This window comes from Panthera onca, unplaced genomic scaffold, assembly GCF_046562875.1.
Source record: "Panthera onca isolate mPanOnc1 unplaced genomic scaffold, mPanOnc1 haplotype 2 h2.h2tg000201l_path, whole genome shotgun sequence".
Lineage (NCBI taxonomy): Eukaryota > Metazoa > Chordata > Mammalia > Carnivora > Felidae > Panthera > Panthera onca.
Window position 1 is genome coordinate 9,745 of NW_027675838.1, and position 21,727 is coordinate 31,471.

Consider the following 21,727-nt stretch of genomic DNA (forward strand, 5'->3'; position numbering starts at 1 on the left):
CCCCCACTGCCCTCCCTCTCACTGCCTCCCCCTGCCTGCCCTCCCCCTCACTGCCCTCCCCCCTCACTGCCCCCCCACTGCCCTCCCTCTCACTGCTTCCCCCTGCCTGCCCTCCCCCTCACTGCCCTCCCCCCTCACTGCCTCCTCCTGCCTGCCCTCCCCTTCACTGCCCTCCCCCTCAGTGCCTCCCGCTGCCTGCCCTCTTCCCTCACTGCCCCCCCCACTGCCCTCCCTCTCACTGCCTCCCCCTGCCTGCCCTCCCCCTCACTGCCCTCCCCCCTCACTGCCTCCCCCTGCCTGCCCTCCCCCCCACTGCCCTCCCTCTCACTACCTCCCCCTGCCTGCCCTCCCCCCTCACTGCCCTCCCCACCAGGACACCGGTCTGCTCCTGCAGTAGCATCAGGTGGCCGTCTCGTGTCCCAGCTCCGCAGAATGCGGAGTCTGGGCGAGACGTGCGCCTGCAGGTTGGACTGTGCTGCCTGGTCTCTGCCAGCCGGGGCAGCTGGAGGCAGGGTCGTCGGGGGTCGTGTGCGTCTGTCCGTCCGCAGCCTCGGGCGGGCGTGTGTGGTGGCAGAAGGTGCCACGCGCACTCCTCGTGACAGATGCTGTCGAGCGCTGCCGGGGGCCAGTGGCCCGTGGGGACAGGCAGCCGGCTTCGTGAGGGCGGCCACGAGGGCGCCGTGACGCTCCCCTGCCTCGGCGTCCCCGGACCCGGCTGGCGTGTGGCCCTAGGCCGACCCCGAGCACACGTGTCCTCAGCCGTCAACCCGAGCGATCGTGTCTGCTCGCGGGACTCGAAAACGCAGCCCCGTCTTGCGTGCAAAGTGGCCACCGCAGCCGCCCCACCGGCCACCGGGCCCACACCTGGGATGCGCGGATGTCACCGCGCTGAGACGCTACGTCACACGTGGCGCCACCTCAGGTCTGCCCAGGGCGGCGGCTTTGGCTCTGCGATGACTCCTGTGCCTGTGACTTTCTGGCGACCAGGACCGTGGGGTTGAGGTTCTGTGTCTGAGGGACCCGCGTGTCGGGGTGGAGGGCATGTCCTTGTAAGACTGTGTGTGTGTGTGTGTGTGTGTGTGTGTGTGTGTGTGACCCGCGTGTGAGGGTGGAGGGCACGTCCTTGTAAGAATGTGTGTGTGTGTGTGTGTGTGTGTGTGTGTGTGTGTCTGAGGGACCCGCGTGTCGGGATGGAGGGCACGTCCTGGTAAGAGTGTGTGTGTGTGTGTGTGTGTGTGTGTGTGTGTGTGTGTGTGTGTTTAAGGGACCCGCGTGTCGGGGTGGAGGGCACGTCCTTGTAAGAATGTGTGTGTGCGCGTGCGTGTGTGTGTGTGCGCGCGTGTGTGTGCGTGCGCGCGAGGAACCCGCGTGTCAGGGTGGAGGGCACGTCCCTGTGCAGGAAGCGTGTGTGTGGGAACAAGCGGTTACACGCATAAGCCGCACACGAAGTTCACCCTTTCCTGGATGCAGCCGTCTGGTCATCTGTGTCCACCTGGCTCATCCCTGGGGACGCGGGGACCACGGGGCTGGCTCTGAACCCCTGGGGACTGTGGGGGGACCACAGAGTTGGTGCTGCCCCCACCATGGGCCTGCAGGCAGGGTCTTCCCGAGCATCCATGCCGGTCAGCCCGGGCCTCACCGGTTCCCGTCCTGGGGTCCTGAGGGGCCACCTGGAACGCAGGGGTGAAGGCGGCTATGTGGGGAGGACCTGTGGAGGACTGGCGCTCACTCTCGCGTCGTGTGACCCGTAGGGATTGTGTGCGGTCCTGTGTGCACGGTGGGTCCGAGGTGTGACTCACAGGGAGCGTGTGCAGTCCTGTGTGCACATTGAGTCCGGGTCTGTGTGACCCCCCCAGGAGTGTGTGCCGTCCTGTGTGCCCGTCGGGTTCGGGGCTGTGTGACCCCCCACCGGGAGTGTGTCCTGTGTGCACGTCCTGTGCGCACGTCGGGTCCGGGGTGTTGTGTGACCCACAGGAAGCGTGGGCGGTCGTCTGTGCACGTCGGGTCTGTGGTGCTCGGTGCACTTCGTCAGAGCCGCTGGCTCTGCTCGTCACGTTAGCTGAGGCCACGCACGTTTCCCGGTCCTCACGGCCTGCCGTCTGCTTTGTCTCAGGTTCAGACGAAGAAGGAGGAGCCCCTGCCGCCCGCCAGCAGCGAAAGCATCCCCGCGTTCTACTTCCCTCGCGGCCGTCCCCAGGACACCGTGAACGTAGACGCGGTCATCGCCAAGATCGAGCGGACTTTCGCCCAGTTCCCGCACGAGAGGGCCACCGTGGAGGACATGGGCCGCGTGGCCAAGGTGGGTGCCCCTGCGTGAGAGCGGCACACGTTCCTCAGCCCCTCCGCGGGCTCGCGGCTCGGGGTCCTGCTTACGCACGTCGTCGGAACGGTAGTCCCGGACGCGGGAGGACCCAGGTGTGTGTGGATGCCCTCCCGGGATCAGCGGGTGTGAACGTGTGCGCGTCTTAGGGACCCGGCGCCTAGAGGCCCTGCGCACGCCTTCCCCGGCCCCTCCGACCCCGTGTCTCTCCCTGTCCAGGGTGCCGTTCCCGTGAGCGGGTGGCACTGGCCCACGGTCCACGCTTGCACCCCGTGGAGTGAGGTGGTGGCTCGGCCGAGCTGCCGCCGCCTCGTGTGCGCTTCCGCGCCCCCGTGTGTCCGCACACGGTGCGTTCCAGGAGCGTTGACGCGTGCAGACGTGAGCCGGCCGGGTCCAGGGTCGCCGCACACCCGAGACCTCTCTCCCGGACTTGCGTGGCTGGGGCCACGTGGGAACGCCGCCCGATGCTTGTGGAGCCACGAAACCTCTCCCGGGCCACCCGCACGGTTTCGCGGCACCCAGCAGTGTGTGCGGTTCCCCTGCCTCTGCTCCCGTGCCAGCATGAGCCATCTCTCCGATCGCAGATGTGTGTGCGCTGGGGCCTCGTCGTGGGTCTGGCCTGCCCTTTTCCCCGAGGACGGACGACCGCGACCGTGTTTCACGCGTGTGCTGGCCGTATGCCCACCTCTGGACCCACGCGTGTCTACGGCCTTTGCCCCGTGTCTCAAGTGGTTGTCGTTTCAGCGTGAATATTAAGAGTCTCTGTGTCCAGACACGCGTCCCTCATCACTTACGTGGCGTAAACGTGTTTCCTCCTGTTCCCTTGGTGCGTATTCCCCTCCTAGGTCATGTCCTGTGCCACACAGAAAGCCTTTCGTGTTGATGAATTTCATTTTATGTACTTTTTCCTTCATTGCTCGTGCTTTTTGGGTCCTAGCAAGAATTTATTGCCAAATCTCAGTTGTGAAGGTTTTTTGTTTATATCCGTATGAGTGTTACAGTTTTACTTATGCACGTATCTTGAGTTTTGTATACGGTGATATCGGGGCACAACTTCATGGTTTTTTTTTCTTTTTAATTTCATTTCTAAGTAACATCTACCCCCGGTGTGGGGCTCGAATGCACGACCCCGAGATCAAGAGTTCCACAGTGCGCCGACTGAGCCAGCCGGGCGCCCACAAACGTCATCTCTGTGTGTGTCCAAATCCAGGGGTCCCTCCGCCACTGCTGGAGGAGACCCTTCCTTCCCCGTTGACTGGTCTCGTGTCCCTCATTGGAAATCAGTGCATCGTCACGTGCGGGTTGATTAGCGGGCACTGATCCTGTCCCGTGGCCCTGTGTTTCTGTTGTCGTGCCAGAACCACACTGTGTAGATTAGTTGCTTTGTAGTAGGTTTCTGAACAGGGCCGCATAGCACATCCGAGTCTTCTCGTTCAAGATGTTTCAGGCGGCGCGAGGCTCTGTGTGAATTTCAGCACCGACCTCTCGGTTTCTACAAAGATGCCAGCAGGCATCTGAGGAGGGTCACTGGGAATCTGTGCGTCGTCTCGGGAAGTGCGGGCGCTCCGGTCTACGAACAGAGGTTTTCTGTCTGCTCATTTACATCTTTACCGTTTCTTAGAAGCGTTTGGTGGTTTTCAAGTGTTCCTGGCACATCTTTTAGTACGTTTCTTCTGGAGCACGTTACTGTTTTCGACACTTGTGTGACTGGAATTGTTTTCTACGTGTTCACGTTGTTCATTGCAAGTGTGTAGAAATGGAGTTGATTACTGTGCATCGATCTTGTGTCCCGCAGCCTTCGAGGCTCACGGATTAGTTCCAGTGCTGCTCTGGCATAGTCACCAGGGTTTCACATACGCACGATCGCGTCCTTCACACGTGCAAGTAGCTTGACTTCTTCCTTCCCGGTGTGGATGTGGCCCGTTTCTTCACGGTGTCCGACTGCTGTGCGAGCGCGTCCCGTGTGGCACGAGAGACCGGCGGAATCGTGGGCAGTCCTCTTGGTTTAGAGGGGCAAATATCCGCTCTTCCGGCAGCATCAGGCCCGACTTTGGTCGTGGGGTTCTCACAGGTACCGCTGTCAGGCTGAGGATGTTTGTTGCCACCACTGGTGTGTGGTGTTTATTTGGAAAGGATGTTGAATTCCTCACATGCATTTTCTGAATCTGCTAAGACGGTTTCTGTGCTGAGACCGTGTATTCCGTGAGCTGATTTTTCCGTGGTTAAACCAACCTTGCATTCCTGGGGTGCTTCCCGCTTGGTCTGGGTGCATAGTCCTCTTTATACATTGCTGGATTCTGTTTGCTCATATTTTGTTGTTGATTTTGGTTTATTTATATTCTTAGGTGGTCCTGTTTGTACTTTTCTCATGATTCCTTTGTGTGGTTTCAGTGTTCGGGTTACACTTGTGTTAGAGGATCAGTTGGGGATTGGCTTTTTATATTTTTTAAACTAAAAAAATTTTTTTTAAGTTTGTTTACTTTGAGAGAGACAGAACGTGAGTCGGGGAGGGGTAGAGAGAGAGAGAATCCCGAGCAGGCTCCACACTGTCAGCACGGGACCCGACATGGGACTTGAACTCTCGAAAGTGCGAGGTCATGACCTGAGGCGGTTGGCTCCTTAAAACATTGGTAAAAGCATGTGCTTCTGAGGTCCAGACCGAAGAGCCAGACGTATTCAGGGAGGTACAGGTTCTGTCCAAGCGTCTTCACCTCTGTGGTCTTCCTGCACCCAGAACGAGCAGCGTTCACGGCGTTGGTTTACCTGCTGCTTGTTTCGTGTTCCGATGTTCAGCACTTCTCTATGCCTAGACGCGTGTGCCGTGAAAGATGTACGTACGTGAGAAAGTTCACACGTGTCTAATTTCATACCTTTCTCAGGTACACAGCACGGTGTTGTGCACAAGGGTGTTTCCTCGCCGAACGTTGTGTTGGCGCTCGCGGCTCGTCCGTCCAGGCGGTTCCCACTCTGCCCATAGCGTGGGACCACAGACATCCCCGACCATGTGGGCCGAAGCCAGGCAGTGCCGTCCGGCGGAAGTGACACGCATGCTGGGACCGTTCAGACCTGTCTGTCAAGGCGTGGAAACCTCGCTTATGGGGCGCCGTAAGCGTGTTGGGAAACGGAGACGATCGCGAGACCAATACTCCACGTCCCGGGACTGAAAACGTTAGAAACACTGTGAACGCCGAAGTGTTTAATTACCTGGCAAAACCCTAACGAGCGCCCTCGAGCACGGCGCGTCCCCGTGTCACATGGCGTGTGGTGCAGAGTGAGCGCCTCGTCTCTGCCTCGGCCTGTGGTCCCGCCTGACTCCATTCTGCTTCCAACATCGAACCCTTTGTGCTTCCCGCGTCGTGAAACCTCTGAGACTTCCCTTCGCGTGGAGTTGGTCTCTGGGACGCATCTGAGTTTTCCGGTGCAGGCTCGCCTGTGTCGATCACCGGCCCTTGCCGAGCTCCCCGGCTGCACGCCAGGGCTCCTCGCCCCGCGGCAGTGGCCGGGCGCCTGCGGTCAGCGTCTCTGCCGGGGTCCGTCCCGTCCCGCCCGAGCCCCCGCACGCCCCGTCCCCTTCCTTCCGGAACTCGGCGAACAAGCCGCCCGATCCGTGGCTGCGGCAGGAGCCTGTGTGAATGTGTGTGTGAGTCGCTGGGCTTGACACGAGCTGAGCTCTCTCGGCCCGCTGGCTGGTGAAGAAGTCGGTTTCGGCGGTAAGAAGCAGATCTTCACGTCGTCCCCGGAGCCCCCACGGGAAGCAGGGGGGCCTGGCGCAATGCCCTGGACTTGGTGCCCCGCGAGGACTGCACCCCTTCTTCCTGCACACGCATAGCACTCAGCCGTGGGCACAAGCCGCAGTCTGCGTTCACCGGCCCCCTCGTCGCAGGGACACACGGGGGCCGCTGGCTGTCGCGGTGACCCTGCGATGGGCACCACGTGTGCGCGTCATTTCACGTCATCCGTGTGCTTGGGACGAGCAGGGGTGAGCAGGCCACGCTGCAGACGCGTGTTGTCACCAGGCTCCGGTGGCGGATGTCTGACGCCTGACGTCAGATACGCAGGAAGTGGCGTTGCGGGGCCCGGCTGGTGTGCGTGTCTCCTGACTCGCGGACATTTTGTCTGGGGCGCTTCAGCGATGGCGGTTCAGCGAGACGTGCGCGTGGTCCCCCCTCGTGTGGTGGGTCTTGCCCCGTTTGGGGTTCGCGGGTCTCCGCCTGTCAAGTGTCCTCCCTCCGTCGTCACGTCCCTCGCTGCCTCCTCTGGGACCATGTGGGAACCCGGGGCGTGTGTCCCCTCGCGTGGCCCAGAGCCCGTCCTCGAGGGCACAGGCTTTACGCGAGAGCGTCATTCTCTCCTAGTGTCTCGTAGGCGGCATCAGTCTGTGCATGGTTTTGATTTCTGGACTCGGTTCTCCTCATGCGTGCTGCGTCTGCGGTGGTCTCTTGTGTAGCGCGTGCATCTGTTGCTTCAAAGCTTTTCTCATCTCGCATCGTTTTTTAGAGTCTTTATCGAGTCGGCACGTATGAGCCTTTGCTCTGGGCTGTTCATTTCTGCTTCCTTTCGTGACTGGGAGACGAACTTACGGTTTCCCGTGAACGTCCACCAGCCTCCTGGATGACTGCTTTATGTTTTCATGTCCTCTTTACTCCCTTCTTCCAGAATAAACCTGGGCTTGTGCGTGTGCACACGTCTGCACGTGTCAGGAAGCAGACACTCAGACCTGAGCTGCGGGTGACCGGTTGGACCAGAAACGGCGTCAGCGCTGTGCAGAGTGGCGGTTCACGGCGCGTCTCCGGCCACGGTGCTCGAGCGCCAGCTCTCCCGTGACCCCCGCCAGCGCTTGCTTTCCGCACTTCCTGTTTTCAGCCGTTCTGGCGCGTGTGCGCGTGAACTTGCCGGAGCTCTATTTTCATTTCCTCACGATTACGTTGAAAACCTTCTCTCGCGTTTATTTGCGTCGGCGCACCGTCGTTTCCCTGCTCGGCGGTTTCCTGGAGGTGTAACTGAGCGCCCGACGCGGCTCACGCGCCCTGCACGCGGTCTGAGGAGCTTTGACACGCGTGCCCTGGGGCTCACACATCCGCGTAGGAATTCTGGGGACACGCACGTTCCCAGCTCAGCACCGTTGTCATGGGTGTGTAGGCAGGGCTCAGGGTTGGCCGCTTAACGGTTTCCTCTTGACTAACGGCAGCCGTCATCTTACCTCGCGTTCCTTTCTAACTGTGCATCCCTGACGACATCCCTGCTCGTGTTACTCATGCATCTTAACTGGGCCGTCCTCTTCCCATGGAGTCGCGCGGTGTCATGGACAGTGTGGACGCGGGCACTCGGGACGGGCCGTCCTCATCACGCTGTCTTATAGACAGCATGGACGCGGGCACTCGGGACCGGGCCGTCCTCTTCCCACAGAGTCGCACGGTGTCATAGACGGCGTGGACGCGGGCGCTCGGGACCGGGCCGTCCTCTTCCCACGGAGTCGCACGGTGTCATAGACGGCGTGGACGCGGGCGCTCGGGACCGGGCCGTCCTCTTCCCACGGAGTCGCACGGTGTCATAGACGGCGTGGATGCGGGCGCTCGGGACCGGGCCGTCCTCTTCCCACAGAGTCGCACGGTGTCATAGACGGCGTGGACGCGGGCGCTCGGGACGGGCCATCCTCATCGTGCTGTGTTATAGACAGCATGGACGCGGGCGCTCGGGACCGGGCCGTCCTCTTCCCACGGAGTCTCACGGTGTCATAGACGGCGTGGACACGAGCGCTCGGGACTGGGCCGTCCTCTTCCCGTGGAGTCGCACGGAGTCATGGACGGTGTGGACGCGGGCACTCGGGACCGGGCCGTCCTCTTCCCACGGAGTCGCACGGTGTCATAGACGGCGTGGACGCGGGCGCTCGGGACCGGGCCGTCCTCTTCCCACGGAGTCGCACGGTGTCATAGACGGTGTGGACGCAGGCGCTCGGGACGGGCCATCCTCATCGTGCTGTGTTATAGACAGCATGGACGCGGGCGCTCGGGACCGGGCCGTCCTCTTCCCACGGAGTCTCACGGTGTCATAGACGGCGTGGACGCGGGCACTCGGGACTGGGCCGTCCTCTTCCCGTGGAGTCGCGCGGTGTCATGGACGGTGTGGACGTGGGTATTCAGGACTGGGCCGTCCTCTTCCCGTGGAGTCGTGCGGTGTCATAGACGGCGTGGACGTGGGCACTCGGGACTGGGCCATCCTCCTCCCGTGGAGTCGCGCGGTGTCATAGACAGTGTGGACGCGGGCGCTCGGGACCGGGCCGTCCTCTTCCCACGGAGTCGCACGGTGTCATAGACGGCGTGGACGCGGGCGCTCGGGACCGGGCCGTCCTCTTCCCACGGAGTCGCACGGTGTCATAGACGGTGTGGACGCAGGCGCTCGGGACGGGCCATCCTCATCGTGCTGTGTTATAGACAGCATGGACGCGGGCGCTCGGGACCGGGCTGTCCTCTTCCCACGGAGTCGCACGGTGTCATAGCGTGGACGCGGGCGCTCGGGACCGGGCCGTCCTCTTCCCACGGAGTCGCACGGTGTCATAGACGGTGTGGACGCGGGCGCTCGGGACGGGCCATCCTCATCGTGCTGTGTTATAGACAGCATGGACGCGGGCGCTCGGGACCGGGCCGTCCTCTTCCCACAGAGTCTCACGGTGTCATAGACGGCGTGGACGTGGGCACTCAGGACCGGGCCATCCTCTTCCCGTGGAGTCACGCGGTGTCATGGACGGTGTGGACGTGGGCACTCGGGACTGGGCCGTCCTCTTCCCGTGGAGTCGTGCGGTGTCATAGACGGCGTGGACGTGGGCACTCGGGACTGGGCCATCCTCCTCCCGTGGAGTCGTGCGGTGTCATAGACGGCGTGGACGTGGGCACTCGGGACTGGGCCATCCTCCTCCCGTGGAGTCGCGCGGTGTCATAGACAGTGTGGACGCGGGCACTCGGGACTGGGCCGTCCTCTTCCCGTGGAGTCGCGCGGTGTCATGGACGGTGTGGACGTGGGCACTCGGGACCGGGCCGTCCTCTTCCCACGGAGTCTCACGGTGTCATAGACGGCGTGGACACGAGCGCTCGGGACTGGGCCGTCCTCTTCCCGTGGAGTCGCACGGAGTCATGGACGGTGTGGACGCGGGCACTCGGGACTGGGCCGTCCTCTTCCCGTGGAGTCGTGCGGTGTCATAGACGGCGTGGACGTGGGCACTCGGGACTGGGCCATCCTCCTCCCGTGGAGTCGTGCGGTGTCATAGACGGCGTGGACGTGGGCACTCGGGACTGGGCCATCCTCCTCCCGTGGAGTCGCGCGGTGTCATAGACAGTGTGGACGCGGGCACTCGGGACTGGGCCGTCCTCTTCCCGTGGAGTCGCGCGGTGTCATGGACGGTGTGGACGTGGGCACTCGGGACCGGGCCGTCCTCTTCCCACGGAGTCTCACGGTGTCATAGACGGCGTGGACACGAGCGCTCGGGACTGGGCCGTCCTCTTCCCGTGGAGTCGCACGGAGTCATGGACGGTGTGGACGCGGGCACTCGGGACCGGGCCATCCTCTTCCCACGGAGTCTCACGGTGTCATAGACGGCGTGGACGCGGGCACTCGGGACTGGGCCGTCCTCTTCCCGTGGAGTCGTGCGGTGTCACGGACGGGGTAGTTCTAGGCTCCCGGTCGGGTGGGTGTGTGGAAGCAGTGAGCCCGCCCATCCCGTGCCGGTGTGGGCTGTGGTCTCTGTGATGCAGCGTGCTGGGGGTAGGTCCCTACAGACTTCCCCTACCTGCCGTCACTCAGGGGGCCCCCGTCGGTCCGTACGTGCCCCCGGCCTTTACCATGCACGGTCATGACGTGGCGCTGACGTCTGGGCAGTGCTGTCCTGCAAGTGTTGATGTGCTGGTGTGGCTCTTTCTTCATCTGTAGCTGTGGACTCAGACCGGTGGCCATCCCACGGTGGCAGCAGCCGTGATAAACCCCGTTTCATCAAAAACACCATCGTCTCCGCTTTACGTGCCCTCGGGTTCCGGCTTCTAGTGGCTCGCGGGGGCTTAAATCTCATCTCGGTTCACGACTGGGGTCTCCCGCCGTCCGTCCCTGGAATTTCTGGTCTGCTTTGCTGTCGGGCCGGCCTCATCCACTTTCTCGGGAAGCGCTCCTTACCAGTCTGTGTTCCGGAACTGTGTGTTTGGGATCAGTTTCGCTCCCTGAATATTCTGCACGGGACCCACTTGGGGTCACCCTTGTTTCTTTCTGGGAAGGTTACGTCGAATTCCTCACCACAGTTTCCTTCCCCTGTGCGCTTAGTAGACCGAGGACATTGACGTGTCCTCACGTGAGACTTGAGGGCGTGCGTCCCACGTGTCCGTGCAGGCGCGTCAGGTGCTAAGCTGCTGCGATAAGACCCAGCGTGTCAGAAGCCGTAGTGAGGCCGCCCTGGCACGTGCAGTCCAGCGCGTGTGTCTCCCGTGTGCATGCTGAACCACGTCGGCCACACGGCCTGGTTTTCCTGGTCTTTTCCCAGGACCGCCGTTCCGCTTCCGGGGTTGTTTTTGTGGCCGCGTTCGGTCACACTGGCTTCCGGCCTTCTCGGGATGGCTCCCTGCCTTTGGCTCCCTCCGGGATCGCCGCGTTCTCGCCGCTTCGTGCACGAGGCTGCTCCGGCCTGCTGTGGCCTTACTGACGTTCGTGTGCGGTGCCGTGACCTTCCTCGTAGACACGGCTTTACGGGCGTCTCGCGCATCAGTGTGCCGTGCGTCTCTCTCTTTCTCATCCGGCATTAACTAGCTTGCGCTGTGTTTTCCACTCTGTTCTGGGGCCGCCTCGCGGGGATAACAGAGACCCCAGGGTGAGGGGCCGAGTCTCCTTACGTGACGCGTCTTCTTGTTTGGACTTGTTCATAAGCTGGTTTTCTGTCGGTGGCGTCGTAGAGGTGACGGCTGCCGTTCGTTTCAGAAAGTTAACAGAGCGTCCTGAGGGGCGGTGTCGGCCGCGGCCAGCGCCTGAGGGCCAACCTTCTGGCTGTGGGGCTGGTTGGCAGCAGGACGGGCCGGCACGACCTGGGAACGCGTGCGCGGAGGGCCCCCCTCACAGGAGAGTGCAGAGCTTCGTGGGCGCAGACCGCCTCGGGGACGGACTCACGGAGCCGGGAGACGCCTCGGGGCCGTCAGCCCCGGTCCCGACTGCCGCGAATGTCCCCACATCCGCGTGGCCACCACCCAGAGCGAGCCTCCAGATGTTCCTGGCACCACGGACAGTTCCCTCCGGCCGCTCCCTGTCAGCCCTCCAGCCCTCTTCTGGACGGTCTCCTCTATCACCTGTCGTGACTCGGGCGGCCCTGCGTCCCCTCCGTGCGCCGCCGCCTCCGTGCGATGCCTCGACACCTGCACCAGGCAGCGTTGGCTCGGGTGTACCCAAAACACGCGGGTGCTTCTGTGTGGTCCCCGCGCTCTCCTCCGCGATCCGGCTCCAAGGCAGCACCCCCAAGGGGGTGGGTGTGCAGACTGTTCGTGCAGGGCCCTGCTCGCGGACACCTGGCCGCTTCCGTGCGGGCCGCCCTGATCCCTCCTCGCACGGTTCCTGGCGTCTGCGTCACGAGCCCTGAGGCGGAGCGCGTGTTCGCAGGCGCACGGGCGTGTGCGCGTCCCGTTCTCAGAGTGACTGCTTGTTCGGGCTGACGCGCGGCCACGGCGGCCTTTGGCCCCTTGACTGGCCCTTCCGGAACATGCCGCCCGTGGCTGTGGTCAGACGCTCACGTTGCCGCCAGTGGGTTCCGTTCCCTCGTGTGACGGCATCTCCCGGCAGACGGTGCTGACGTGAAGCTGACGCGGGCCTCCTTCCGGGGCCGAGGGTGCTCCGCGTCCTGTGTGGGGAGTCTGTCTTCGCAGCTCCAGGACCAGGCTGACCCGCTCGCCACGTGTTCCCGCGGAGGGTTTGCGGCCGTGGCGGTCCCGTTCCGGACGGGGACCCGTCGCACGCTGCTCGTGGCGCAGCGTGAGGGCGGCTTTCCCGGTGGCGCGGCACTCCCGTTGGAGCCCACTCGTTGCCCCCGAACCGCGGGATCCGTTGCCGGGGTCCGATCTGTTCCCCACTCTGTTCCCTGCGGCCGGCGGGTCCCTCTTGGCCCAGATGCGCCTGGGTCATGCACGTCACTCAGCAGTAAGCCTGCAAAGCCCTCCGTGTCCCCACAGCAGCTTCAAAGGAGCTTCCCTGTCCCACAGACACCCGCTGCGTGCTTGCTGGCCTCGCGTCGAGCCCGTGGGTCGCTCGTTCCGGGAACCGGCGTCGGCTCGTCCACCGCGGGGGCCCGGCACGGGGTCCTCGGTGTCCCGGCAAAGATCTGTGCCCGGCTCTGTGCACACGTGACACCGTGTGGGGTGCGCGCTTGACGGGTTTCTGGATGCGTTTCGCACACGGCGCTGCGGACGAGTTCGTTTTCCGGTTGTTGCCAGCGTGTGGGCCCAGAACGGCCTCGCGGACACGGTGCTTGCACCTGGCGACGTGGCTGCGCTTCGGCCCGGGCGCGTCCTCACTGCCCTCCGAGTCCCTCCGCGTTCCCGCACGCCCTGCCACACGTTTGTGACTTCCACACTCTCGGGGCCTCCTGTGAGGCCCGTCTTCTCCGGCCGCGGCGCCTGGCTGGGCCGGCCTGCGGCACCGGTGCCCTGGCTCGGGTCCCGGCTCAGGCACGGGGCCTGCACGCGTCACCCTGGCACGTGACGTGAGCCGCGGGCCTTCTGTGGATTCCCTTCATCGCGGTAAGTGTTCCTGCGGCAGCTGGCTGGCCCAGGCTGTGGCGTGCGTGACTCTTGGTCTCAGGGCTGTGCGTTCGCGCCCCACACTGGGGGTAGACGTTACAAAAAAACATTAAAAGAAGAAGGTACGTCTCTGTTCTTAGTTTCTCCGTGTGCTGTTTCTTCATCGCTGTTTGTTTAATGGCCGAGTTCAATCTGTTCACGATGCGTTTTCTGTAGGATTTCTGCATTACTGATCGCGATGGACAACCGGCTCCTAATGCTCCTTGCGTTCCTGACACACGTCAGTGTATGTGCAGCCCTCGTAACGAGAATTAGCACACGCCCCTTACGTTCAGTCTCTGGAACAGTTTGTGTGCGGTGCATGTGGCTTCTTCCATAAATATTTCAACAAGCTCATTGGCGGACTTTTGGGGCCCGGACTTTTCTTTGTGGGAAAGTTTGGAGTTAAGGCTTGTTTTTTTGCAGCTGCATAGAACCGTTCAGACCTTTTCTTGTGTCCGTTTGGTTAGACCCCTGGATCCGGGAGTCTGTGCGTATCCCCAAAGCTGTGGCACGTGTTGGCGTGAAGTCATTGGTATCCCGCGCTTCCTGCCTTTCTGTCGCCTGTGGGAACTGCCGTGACAGCGGACATTCGTAACTTGTGTTTTCTTTAGTTCTTGACGAGTTTTTCTGAGGGGCGTTACGGTCTTTTTTAGATCTTCAAAGAACCGACTTTCGGTTTTGCTGATTTTCCGTATTAAGATATTTGCTCTCTTTCGTCTTCATTTCTGCCTGTTCTGCGTTTCTTCTTTTGTTTGCTTTTTTGCAGTAGGAGCTTGGATTGCCGGCGTTTAGCCTTCTGTGCTGCTGCGCGGGCCGAACGCCCCTGTCAGTGCTCCTTTGGTGAATCCGATGGACGGCGTTTTCACTGTTGCGTTTCGGAGCCCTTCCTAATTTACGCTGTCTGTCCTATCATCCGTGTTTATCATGAGCTGTTTCTAGACGTGCAGAGTTTGGGCACCTGCTGGTTGCCTGCCGGTAGGCTGTGTGCTGGTCAGGGGGTGGTCCGTTCCCCGTCCTCGAGCTGCCTTCCCGTCACCCGATGGACAGATGCTGTCCCTGGTGCACGGGGAACCGTGTGTTTCGCGGCTCACTGGAGCTCGTGTGTGCAGGGCTCATGGGCTTCCAGAGGGGTCTTGGCGCAGCAGAAGTTGTCTGCGTTGTCCCCGTGGGAGCGCGGGGTGTGGTGGCTGCGGTGGGGGCCCGGGAGGCGCTGACCGCCCGCTTGTGCCCCCGTGCCACAGGCCTGCGGCTGCCCGCTGTACTGGAAGGGACCGCTCTTCTGCAGTGCCGGGGGAGAGCGCACGGGCTCCGTGTCCGTGCACAAGTTCGTCGCCATGTGGAGAAAGTGAGTCCCAGGCGGGAGCACCGGGGGCGGGTGTCGGGAGGGGGGACGTCACGGGCCCGGGCTCCTGCGGCCGAGATGGCGAGAGCAGGGGGCTGACTCCAGGGTGGGGGGCCCGGCGTCCGTCCGCCGCCCGCGTCTGGGAGGGGCCTCGTGGACGTGGCGTGGGGGGACCGCCGGCATGTCCTCTGTCGCTGCAGGATCCTCCAGAACTGTCACGACGACGCGGCCAAGTTCGTCCACCTGCTCATGAATCCCGGCTGTCACTACCTGGTGCAGGAGGACTTCGTCCCCTTCCTACAGGTGCGCCCCACGTCTGCGCCGCAGGCACCTTCTCCCCTCCTCACGGCTCTGCCCCTGCCTCCGCGCCGCGTGCCAGCTGCGAGACGGGGCTCCCTTTCCTCAGCGTAGCGCGTTCCACACACACGGCTCGGGGACCCGCCCCTTCGAGCACGCGTCGCTGGCGGGACCGCGCGTGCCCCGCGCGGTGCGAGCGTGTGTGAGTGGCGGGGCCGTGGAGGGGGGAGTCCGGCCCCTGGCGGGCTCTCCTGCGGCGTAGGCGCTGGCTGTGGTGTTCCAGAACGTCCTCCGCACGCGGCGCTCCGCTCCCCTCCCCTCCACGCCCGTGCAGGGCGTCGGGCAGCCTGAGCGCGGTCCTCAAGCATGGGCGGTTCTCGCGTCGCGGCATTTTCCACGCGGCCCTTCCCGGTAGCGCCCTCATCCCCGCAGACGTGACCTGAAGGCTCCCGTGGGTGCCGCTCGGAAGTGAGGGTGTCGCACGCGTGCCGCTGCGTGGGGGCCGTTCCGTGTTTGTCCCGTCGGGTCTCAGCTGCTGGGGACAGGTGCCGTGCGGGCTCCCGGGAACCGGCCGTGGTCTCCGAGCCCGTGGGCTGAGGCAGCGACACGCTCACGCCGCCGCCACGCCTGGCGGGCGTCCGTGCGGAAGCCGTGGGGGCACGCGGCAGACGGGCTCCGGGGCTCGGCGGGCACGGTGCGCGTCCCCCACCTCCGTCTTGTCTCGCGTGCGCAGGACGTGGTGAACACGCACCCGGGCCTGGCCTTCCTGAAGGAGGCGTCTGAGTTCCACTCCCGCTACATCACCACCGTGAGTACACGGACACAGTCCGCTGCCCCCGGGTGCCCGGGCCGTGGCCCTTCCGACCCCGGCTCTCTCACCTGTGAATAAGGCGTCGGCACCGTCTCCCCGGTGGGTCCCGGGCGAGGGGCACTGAGAGGCGGAGGTCCCGTCTGTGGGCACGGAGCACCGCGAGCGTGGGAAGCGCCTCCCGGGTCTTGCCACACGTCCAGCAGTGAGACTCTAGCACGCGGGAGGGGGCGTGCCCGAGACCTGTCTGCTCTCCCTCCCTGGGCGGGAGAGGGCTGGGCTGGGGCCGCTGAGCCTGGGAGGACGTCTCAGCTCTGGGACGGCACTTACCTGCTCTTTGAAGCGTCGTGGCCAGGGGCCGGCCTGCCCGGGAGGCAGGGGACTCACTGCCCGGCCCTGTCCCCAGCCCCTGGGCACATGAGAGGGCGGCCTGGGACGAAGGGCCTGGCCCTCGCCCGCCCGCCAGCCAGCACTCTCCTCCCGAGCGGGCTCCCCTCTCCCCAGTGCCTGAGCCTGGCGTGCGGGTGGGCTTTCTGGCCGGGTACACACGCACGTTCTGTGACACAGGATGTGCACGAGAGGAGCTCTGTGTTTGCCTGGGGAGGCCACACGCCATCCTGTCCTGGTTCCCCTGTCACTGGCATCAGGGGTCATCGTGAAGGGAAGGTGACCGCAGTTGTGAGTGGTAACCAAGGACGCTGGGTGCCGAACACGCACAAGGCTTTGTATGTGCACCCTTCACGCACATTCTGTTCTCAGGTCAGGGACAGGTGAGGGATGTCTTGGGACAAAGGCAAGTGGTAGGTGTCCTGGGACGAGGACAGGTGAGGGCAGGTGAGGGATATCCTGGGACGAGGACGAGTGAGACAGGTGAGGGATGTCCTGGGACGAGGACAGGTGAGGGGTGTCCTGGGACGAGGACAGGTGACAGGTGACGGATGTCCTGGGATGAGGACAGGTGAGGGGATGTCCTGGGACGAGGACAGGTGACGACAGGTGACGGATGTCCTGGGTGAGGACAGGTGAGGACAGGCCGTCCCCATCTGGGATTCGGAGCCGAGCCTGGTGTGCAGCCCTCTCCGGCCTTCCGCTGACGCTCCCGACCCGGTGGTGAGTTGCGTTTGTGGACGTGGTCGGAGCGGGTCGTTCCCTGAGCGCGCCGTGAGGACTCCTGGCCTTCCGGGAAGTCCTGACCACGGCCCCATCCCAGCTCAGGTGCGTCCGTCGCCCGCACGGGCCCGCCTGAGCGGGCCGGGCCGCTGCTAGTGGGCGGACAGACCCCGTGGCCCCCTTGGCGCCTCCCCGTGGCCCAGAAGCGCGCCCCTCCCTGACGCGGCTGTCGGGCACGTGCAGGGCGGGGCCTCGGCCGGAGACACGGGGTCCTGCGTCGCCGGGGGTCCGGGCGCTCCGCTGACGGCCTTTCCCCCGCAGGTCATACAGAGGATCTTCTACACCGTCAACAGGTCCTGGTCGGGGAGGATCACGTGTGCAGAGCTCCGGAGAAGCACGTTCCTGCAGGTAGGCGGCCGGCCAGCAGGGACGCAGGGCCTCCGTGCGCCCATTCTTCAGACCCATCTGCCTTTCCGTCTGCCATCTTGCGTTCTGGTCCTCCTCCGTCCTCCTGCATCCTCCTCCGTCCAACCTAGACCGTCCTCCATCGCTCCTCCACCCTCCTCCCTCCTCCCTCCATCCATCCTCCACCTTTCCGTTCTCCCTCCACCGTTCTTCCGTCATTCTGTTGTTCCGTTCTTCATCCTCCACCCTCTACCCAACCGTCTACCCAGCGACCTCCCAGCATCCATTGCAGGACCGTGGGACCTGGGGTGCGGGGTGCCCTCCTCACTCGGGTTCTACGGACGTGTGGACGCTAGCGAGGACGGGGCTGACCCGTCCTCATCGGCAGGCCGCAGCGGTGAGAGCGTGGACGCCCGCAGGGACTGCCTCTCGCAGCCAGCGGCAGCCGCGCCGAGTCTCGGGCCAGACCCTCGCCTGGGTGGGCTCCCGACCCGGGTGCCGTGCTCCCACCCCTCGGGCCCGTTGTGACGTGAGCCGCCCGGCGGTCCCACCCACGAGGGGCCCCCTCCCGTGGGGATCGCGCCGAGAGGAGGGTAGCAGGTTCGTTGGGTTTGCGTCGGCAGAACGTGGCGCTCTTGGAGGAGGAAGCAGACATCAACCAGCTGACGGAGTATTTCTCGTACGAGCACTTCTATGTGATTTACTGCAAGTTCTGGGAGCTGGACACGGACCACGACCTTCTCATCGATTCCCAGGACCTGGCCCGGCACAATGACCACGGTGAGCTCGCGGCCCGCGTGGGACAAGGGGGCCCACGAGCGCCGGCCCCTCGGGTACTCGGCTCTGGCCGGTGCCGCTGGCCATGGCCGCCTCCCCCGGGCCTGTGGCCCGAGGCCTAAAACCGCCTTCCTCTCCCGTTCACCTCTCCTGTCTCCGGGAGTGGTCTGTGGTTGCGGGACACACACGGGAGACGCGGGACGTGCACGCGTGAGACAGGAACACACTTGGCACTTGCAGGGCGTTTGTGAGACACGGACATACGTGCGACCCGCAGCGCACACGGGATATGGAGACACACGGGACGCTCGGGGCACAATACGTGAGACGGGCAGACACGGGGGACGTGCGGGGCACCCACGGGGTAGACACGGGACGTGCGGGGCACAGCACTAGAGACGGGGACACACGTGGGACACATGCACACGGAAGACGGCAGCACGTGGACACGCGGGGGGCCGACCTGCCCACGTAAGCCGGCCCCACCTGTGAGAGCGTTGGGGCCCACAGGGTTGTCTGACGTGGGCAGTGGCAGCCAGGCGGAGGGGGTTGGAGGTGACTCCGTCCTCTGCAGCCACAAGGTACGTTTCCTTCGAGGCTCCATGTTTTCAGTCTCTGGACCTCCACATCCAAGTGAGAGGGCATGTTTCCTGGGGCTGCCATAGCACAGGGTCTAAGGCAATAGAACGGGATCCTGTTTTTGTCTGAAGACCCAAACTCCAGAGTCAAGGAATTTACGAAGCAGCGGTGCCCAGGACGGCTGTGCAGAAGTTTCCACACAAACCGGGGCCATCCCGCGGCAGGAAGTTCTCCCCCACTTCCGCAGACCACAGTCTGAGATCCAGGCAGGGCCGCTGAGATCCAGGCAGGGCAGGGGTGTTGGGATCCAGGAGGGGCAGGGCCACCGAGATCCAGGTTGGCAGGGCTGTGCTCCCTCCAGAGGCTCCAGGGGGAGGGTCCTTCCTGCCTGTTGCAACTTTTGAGGCTCCAGGCGTCCCTGGACTCGTGGCCGCGTCCCTCCCGTCTCTGCCTCCGCCTTCACATGGCTTCTCCTCTGTGTCTGCGTCTCTCTTCTGTCTCTTACGAGGACGCTCATTGTCTTTAGGGCCATCTTGATCATTCAGGGTGAGCTCGTTTCAGGTCTTTCACTTAATCACGTCTGCAAACACCTGTTGCCAATTAAGGACCCGCGTCCGGATGCCAGGAACCAGGATGCAGGCGTGTGTTTTGGGGAGACACAGTTGAGCCTCTTGTAGCATCCGGTCATTTCGTATCAGGGCGACGTTCATCGGCGTAGCATGAATTGGGAGACGTGGCAGACGCTGTCTTCGTTTCCCTGTCTTGTGGGCACGGTGCTTGGAACGGGCTGCTCTGGGCCCCACCCCCGTTCGTTTTCGGAGCCGCGCCTCCCAGGACCCCAGAATGGCCCTGTCAGTGGAGGTGGGGTTTTTAAAAAGAGGGGATTAAGGTAAAATGGGGTCGGTCGAGTGGGCCCTGATCCCATAGGGCTGGCGTCCTTACGAGAAGAGGGGTCGAGGACACAGGCACGCACAGAGGGGTGACCGCGTGAGGACACGGGGCGAAGACGGCGTCTACACGCCCAGGAGACAGGCCTCAGGAGGGAGCAGCCCTGGGAGAGGATGAATGTGTGTCGTTGGAGCTCCCGGCTCAGTGCCGGGTCGGGCCCGGCACCTCCGCTGACCGATGCGGTCACCTCCCCTCTGTCAGGGGTCAGCCGGTCACCTCCCCTCTGTCAGGGGTCAGCTGGACGCGTTTGGTTTTGATCACGAAGGGAGAGAGTTGGGAGTCGGGGCACCTGGAAGCGGGAATAGACACGTGTTGTGCTCTTCCCGGCACGTTTCTTCTCGGAGCCCCCGGGTCGGCTTTCCACTCGCGCGGCTTGGATTTGGGCTCCGTCCTGGGGACCGCACGCCGGGGAGGACACGTGCGGGACTCGGGCCCTCTGTGGCACCCCCGCCCGGCCCGGGTCTCGGCGTTCGTGACCCGAGCCCGCCCGGCCGGCCCCGCTCGCGTGAGGTCGGGCCATGACCGCGGGCGTGTGCACGCGGCTCACGGCCCGATTCCGTTCCCACAGCTCTGTCCACCAAGATGATCGAGAGGATATTCTCAGGGGCGGTGACCAGGTACGTGTCACAGCCACCGCTTCTTGGGTTTTCTGGTGATTGCGGCCCGTGTTCTGAGCCCTGTGTCCCGTTGTCTCGTTCGCTGCCTCATGTGATCTTGTCCTGTGTCGAGCATGAGTGCTCTTGTCACGTGAGGTCATGAGGAGGACACACGTGCTGTTGTCACACAAGGTCACGTAAGGGAGGATACTTGCCATTGTCACATGAGCTCATGGGAAAGGGAGACGTAGGTCCGTCACGTGATATCAGAGGGGACACACACGCGTCTGTTACGTGAGATCGTAAACGAGGGGACGCACGTCTGTGTCACGTGAGGTCAGAAGGGGGCGAACGCTGTTGTCACAAGAGGTCATCAGTGAGGGGTGGTTGAGGACGGCCCCGTGTGGGTGGGTCACGTCAGGCCCGGGGCATCCGAGGGAGCCCTGGAGTAGGGCCGTCGGAGGCCACGCGGCGGCCGTGACCGAGGCCACGTGGCCACCCCTGCCCCATCTGCGGTCGCAGGGTAACCGCCCCCCGTGGGGGCGCACGTCCTCTCGGGCCTCCCCTGGCGGGAGCCAAGTGCAGGACGGGCCGAACGCCAGGCCCCACTCCCAGGCCCCACTCCCGGCGGGGAGCGGGCGGGGAGCAGGCGGGGACGTCCCGCCTCAGGCCGCTTCCCCCTGACCCCGTTCCATCTGCTGCTCTCGCCCGGAACCCAGGGGCAGAAAAGTCCAGAAGGAAGGAAAGCTCAGCTACGCCGACTTTGTCTGGTTTCTCATCTCTGAGGAAGACAAAAAGACTCCAACCAGGTACGCGTTTCGGCGGCCGTCGCGCGGTCCTTCGGGGACGGCGCTCGGAAGCCCTGGGGTGGCGGTCGTCCCCGAGCGTGGGCGCCAGCAGGGCCGCGTCCCGGCGAGGCCGGCCCCGGGCCGGTGGGGGGGTGGGGGGGCCGGGCCGGGGTCCTCGCGTCCCGGACGGCCGGGCTGACCGAGGCTCGCCCCGACCTGCCGTGACCGCAGCATCGAGTACTGGTTCCGCTGCATGGACCTGGACGGGGACGGGGCCCTGTCCATGTTCGAGCTGGAGTACTTCTACGAGGAGCAGTGCCGCAGGCTGGACAGCATGGCCATCGAGGCCCTGCCCTTCGAGGACTGCCTGTGCCAGATGCTGGACCTGGTGAAGCCCCAGAGCGAAGGTAACGTCCCTGGGAGGAGACGCTGCTGCCCCTACACGGAAGGGATGCCCCCGTGTGAGATCCCCCCACGTGAGTGAGGACATGCCCCCCCCACGTGAGTGAGGACATGCCCCCCCCCCCAGGGAGTGAGGAGATGCCCCCCCCCCCTCGGGAGTGAGGAGATGCCCCCTCCCGAGAGTGAGGAGATGCCCCCCCCCCCCCGGGAGTGAGGAGATGCCCCCCCCCGTGACTGAGGAGATGCCCCCCCCAGGAGTGAGGAGATGCCCCCCCCCCGTGACTGACGAGATGCCCCCCCCACCTCGTGAGGAGATGCCCCCCCCCCCCCGTGAGTCAGGAGATGCCCCCCCACCTCGTGAGTGAGGAGATCCCCCCCCGTGAGTCAGGAGATGCCCCCCCCGTGAGTTTGGAGATGCCCCCCCCCCCGTGAGTGACGAGATGCCCCCCCCCCGGGAGTGAGGAGATGCCCCCCCCCCCCGTGAGTCAGGAGATGCCCCCCCACCTCGTGAGGAGATCCCCCCCGTGAGTCAGGAGATGCCCCCCCCCCCGTGAGTGAGGAG

The 21,727-nt window shown here is 64.1% G+C and overlaps 1 protein-coding gene across 1 annotated transcript; it reads left to right on the plus strand.

Moving 5' to 3' along the window:
* Positions 1-1,968: 1,968 nt before the first annotated feature.
* Positions 1,969-21,239, plus strand: LOC132686082 (serine/threonine-protein phosphatase 2A regulatory subunit B'' subunit beta; the record flags this gene model as incomplete). The annotated part of the gene is made up of 9 exons (XM_060643591.3): positions 1,969-2,299; positions 14,355-14,458; positions 14,656-14,758; positions 15,486-15,560; positions 16,992-17,078; positions 17,699-17,855; positions 19,948-19,996; positions 20,695-20,784; positions 20,995-21,239. Coding segments are annotated over exons 1-9 (928 nt in total), but the record flags the coding sequence as incomplete, so codon positions are not given.
* Positions 21,240-21,727: the final 488 nt, after the last annotated feature.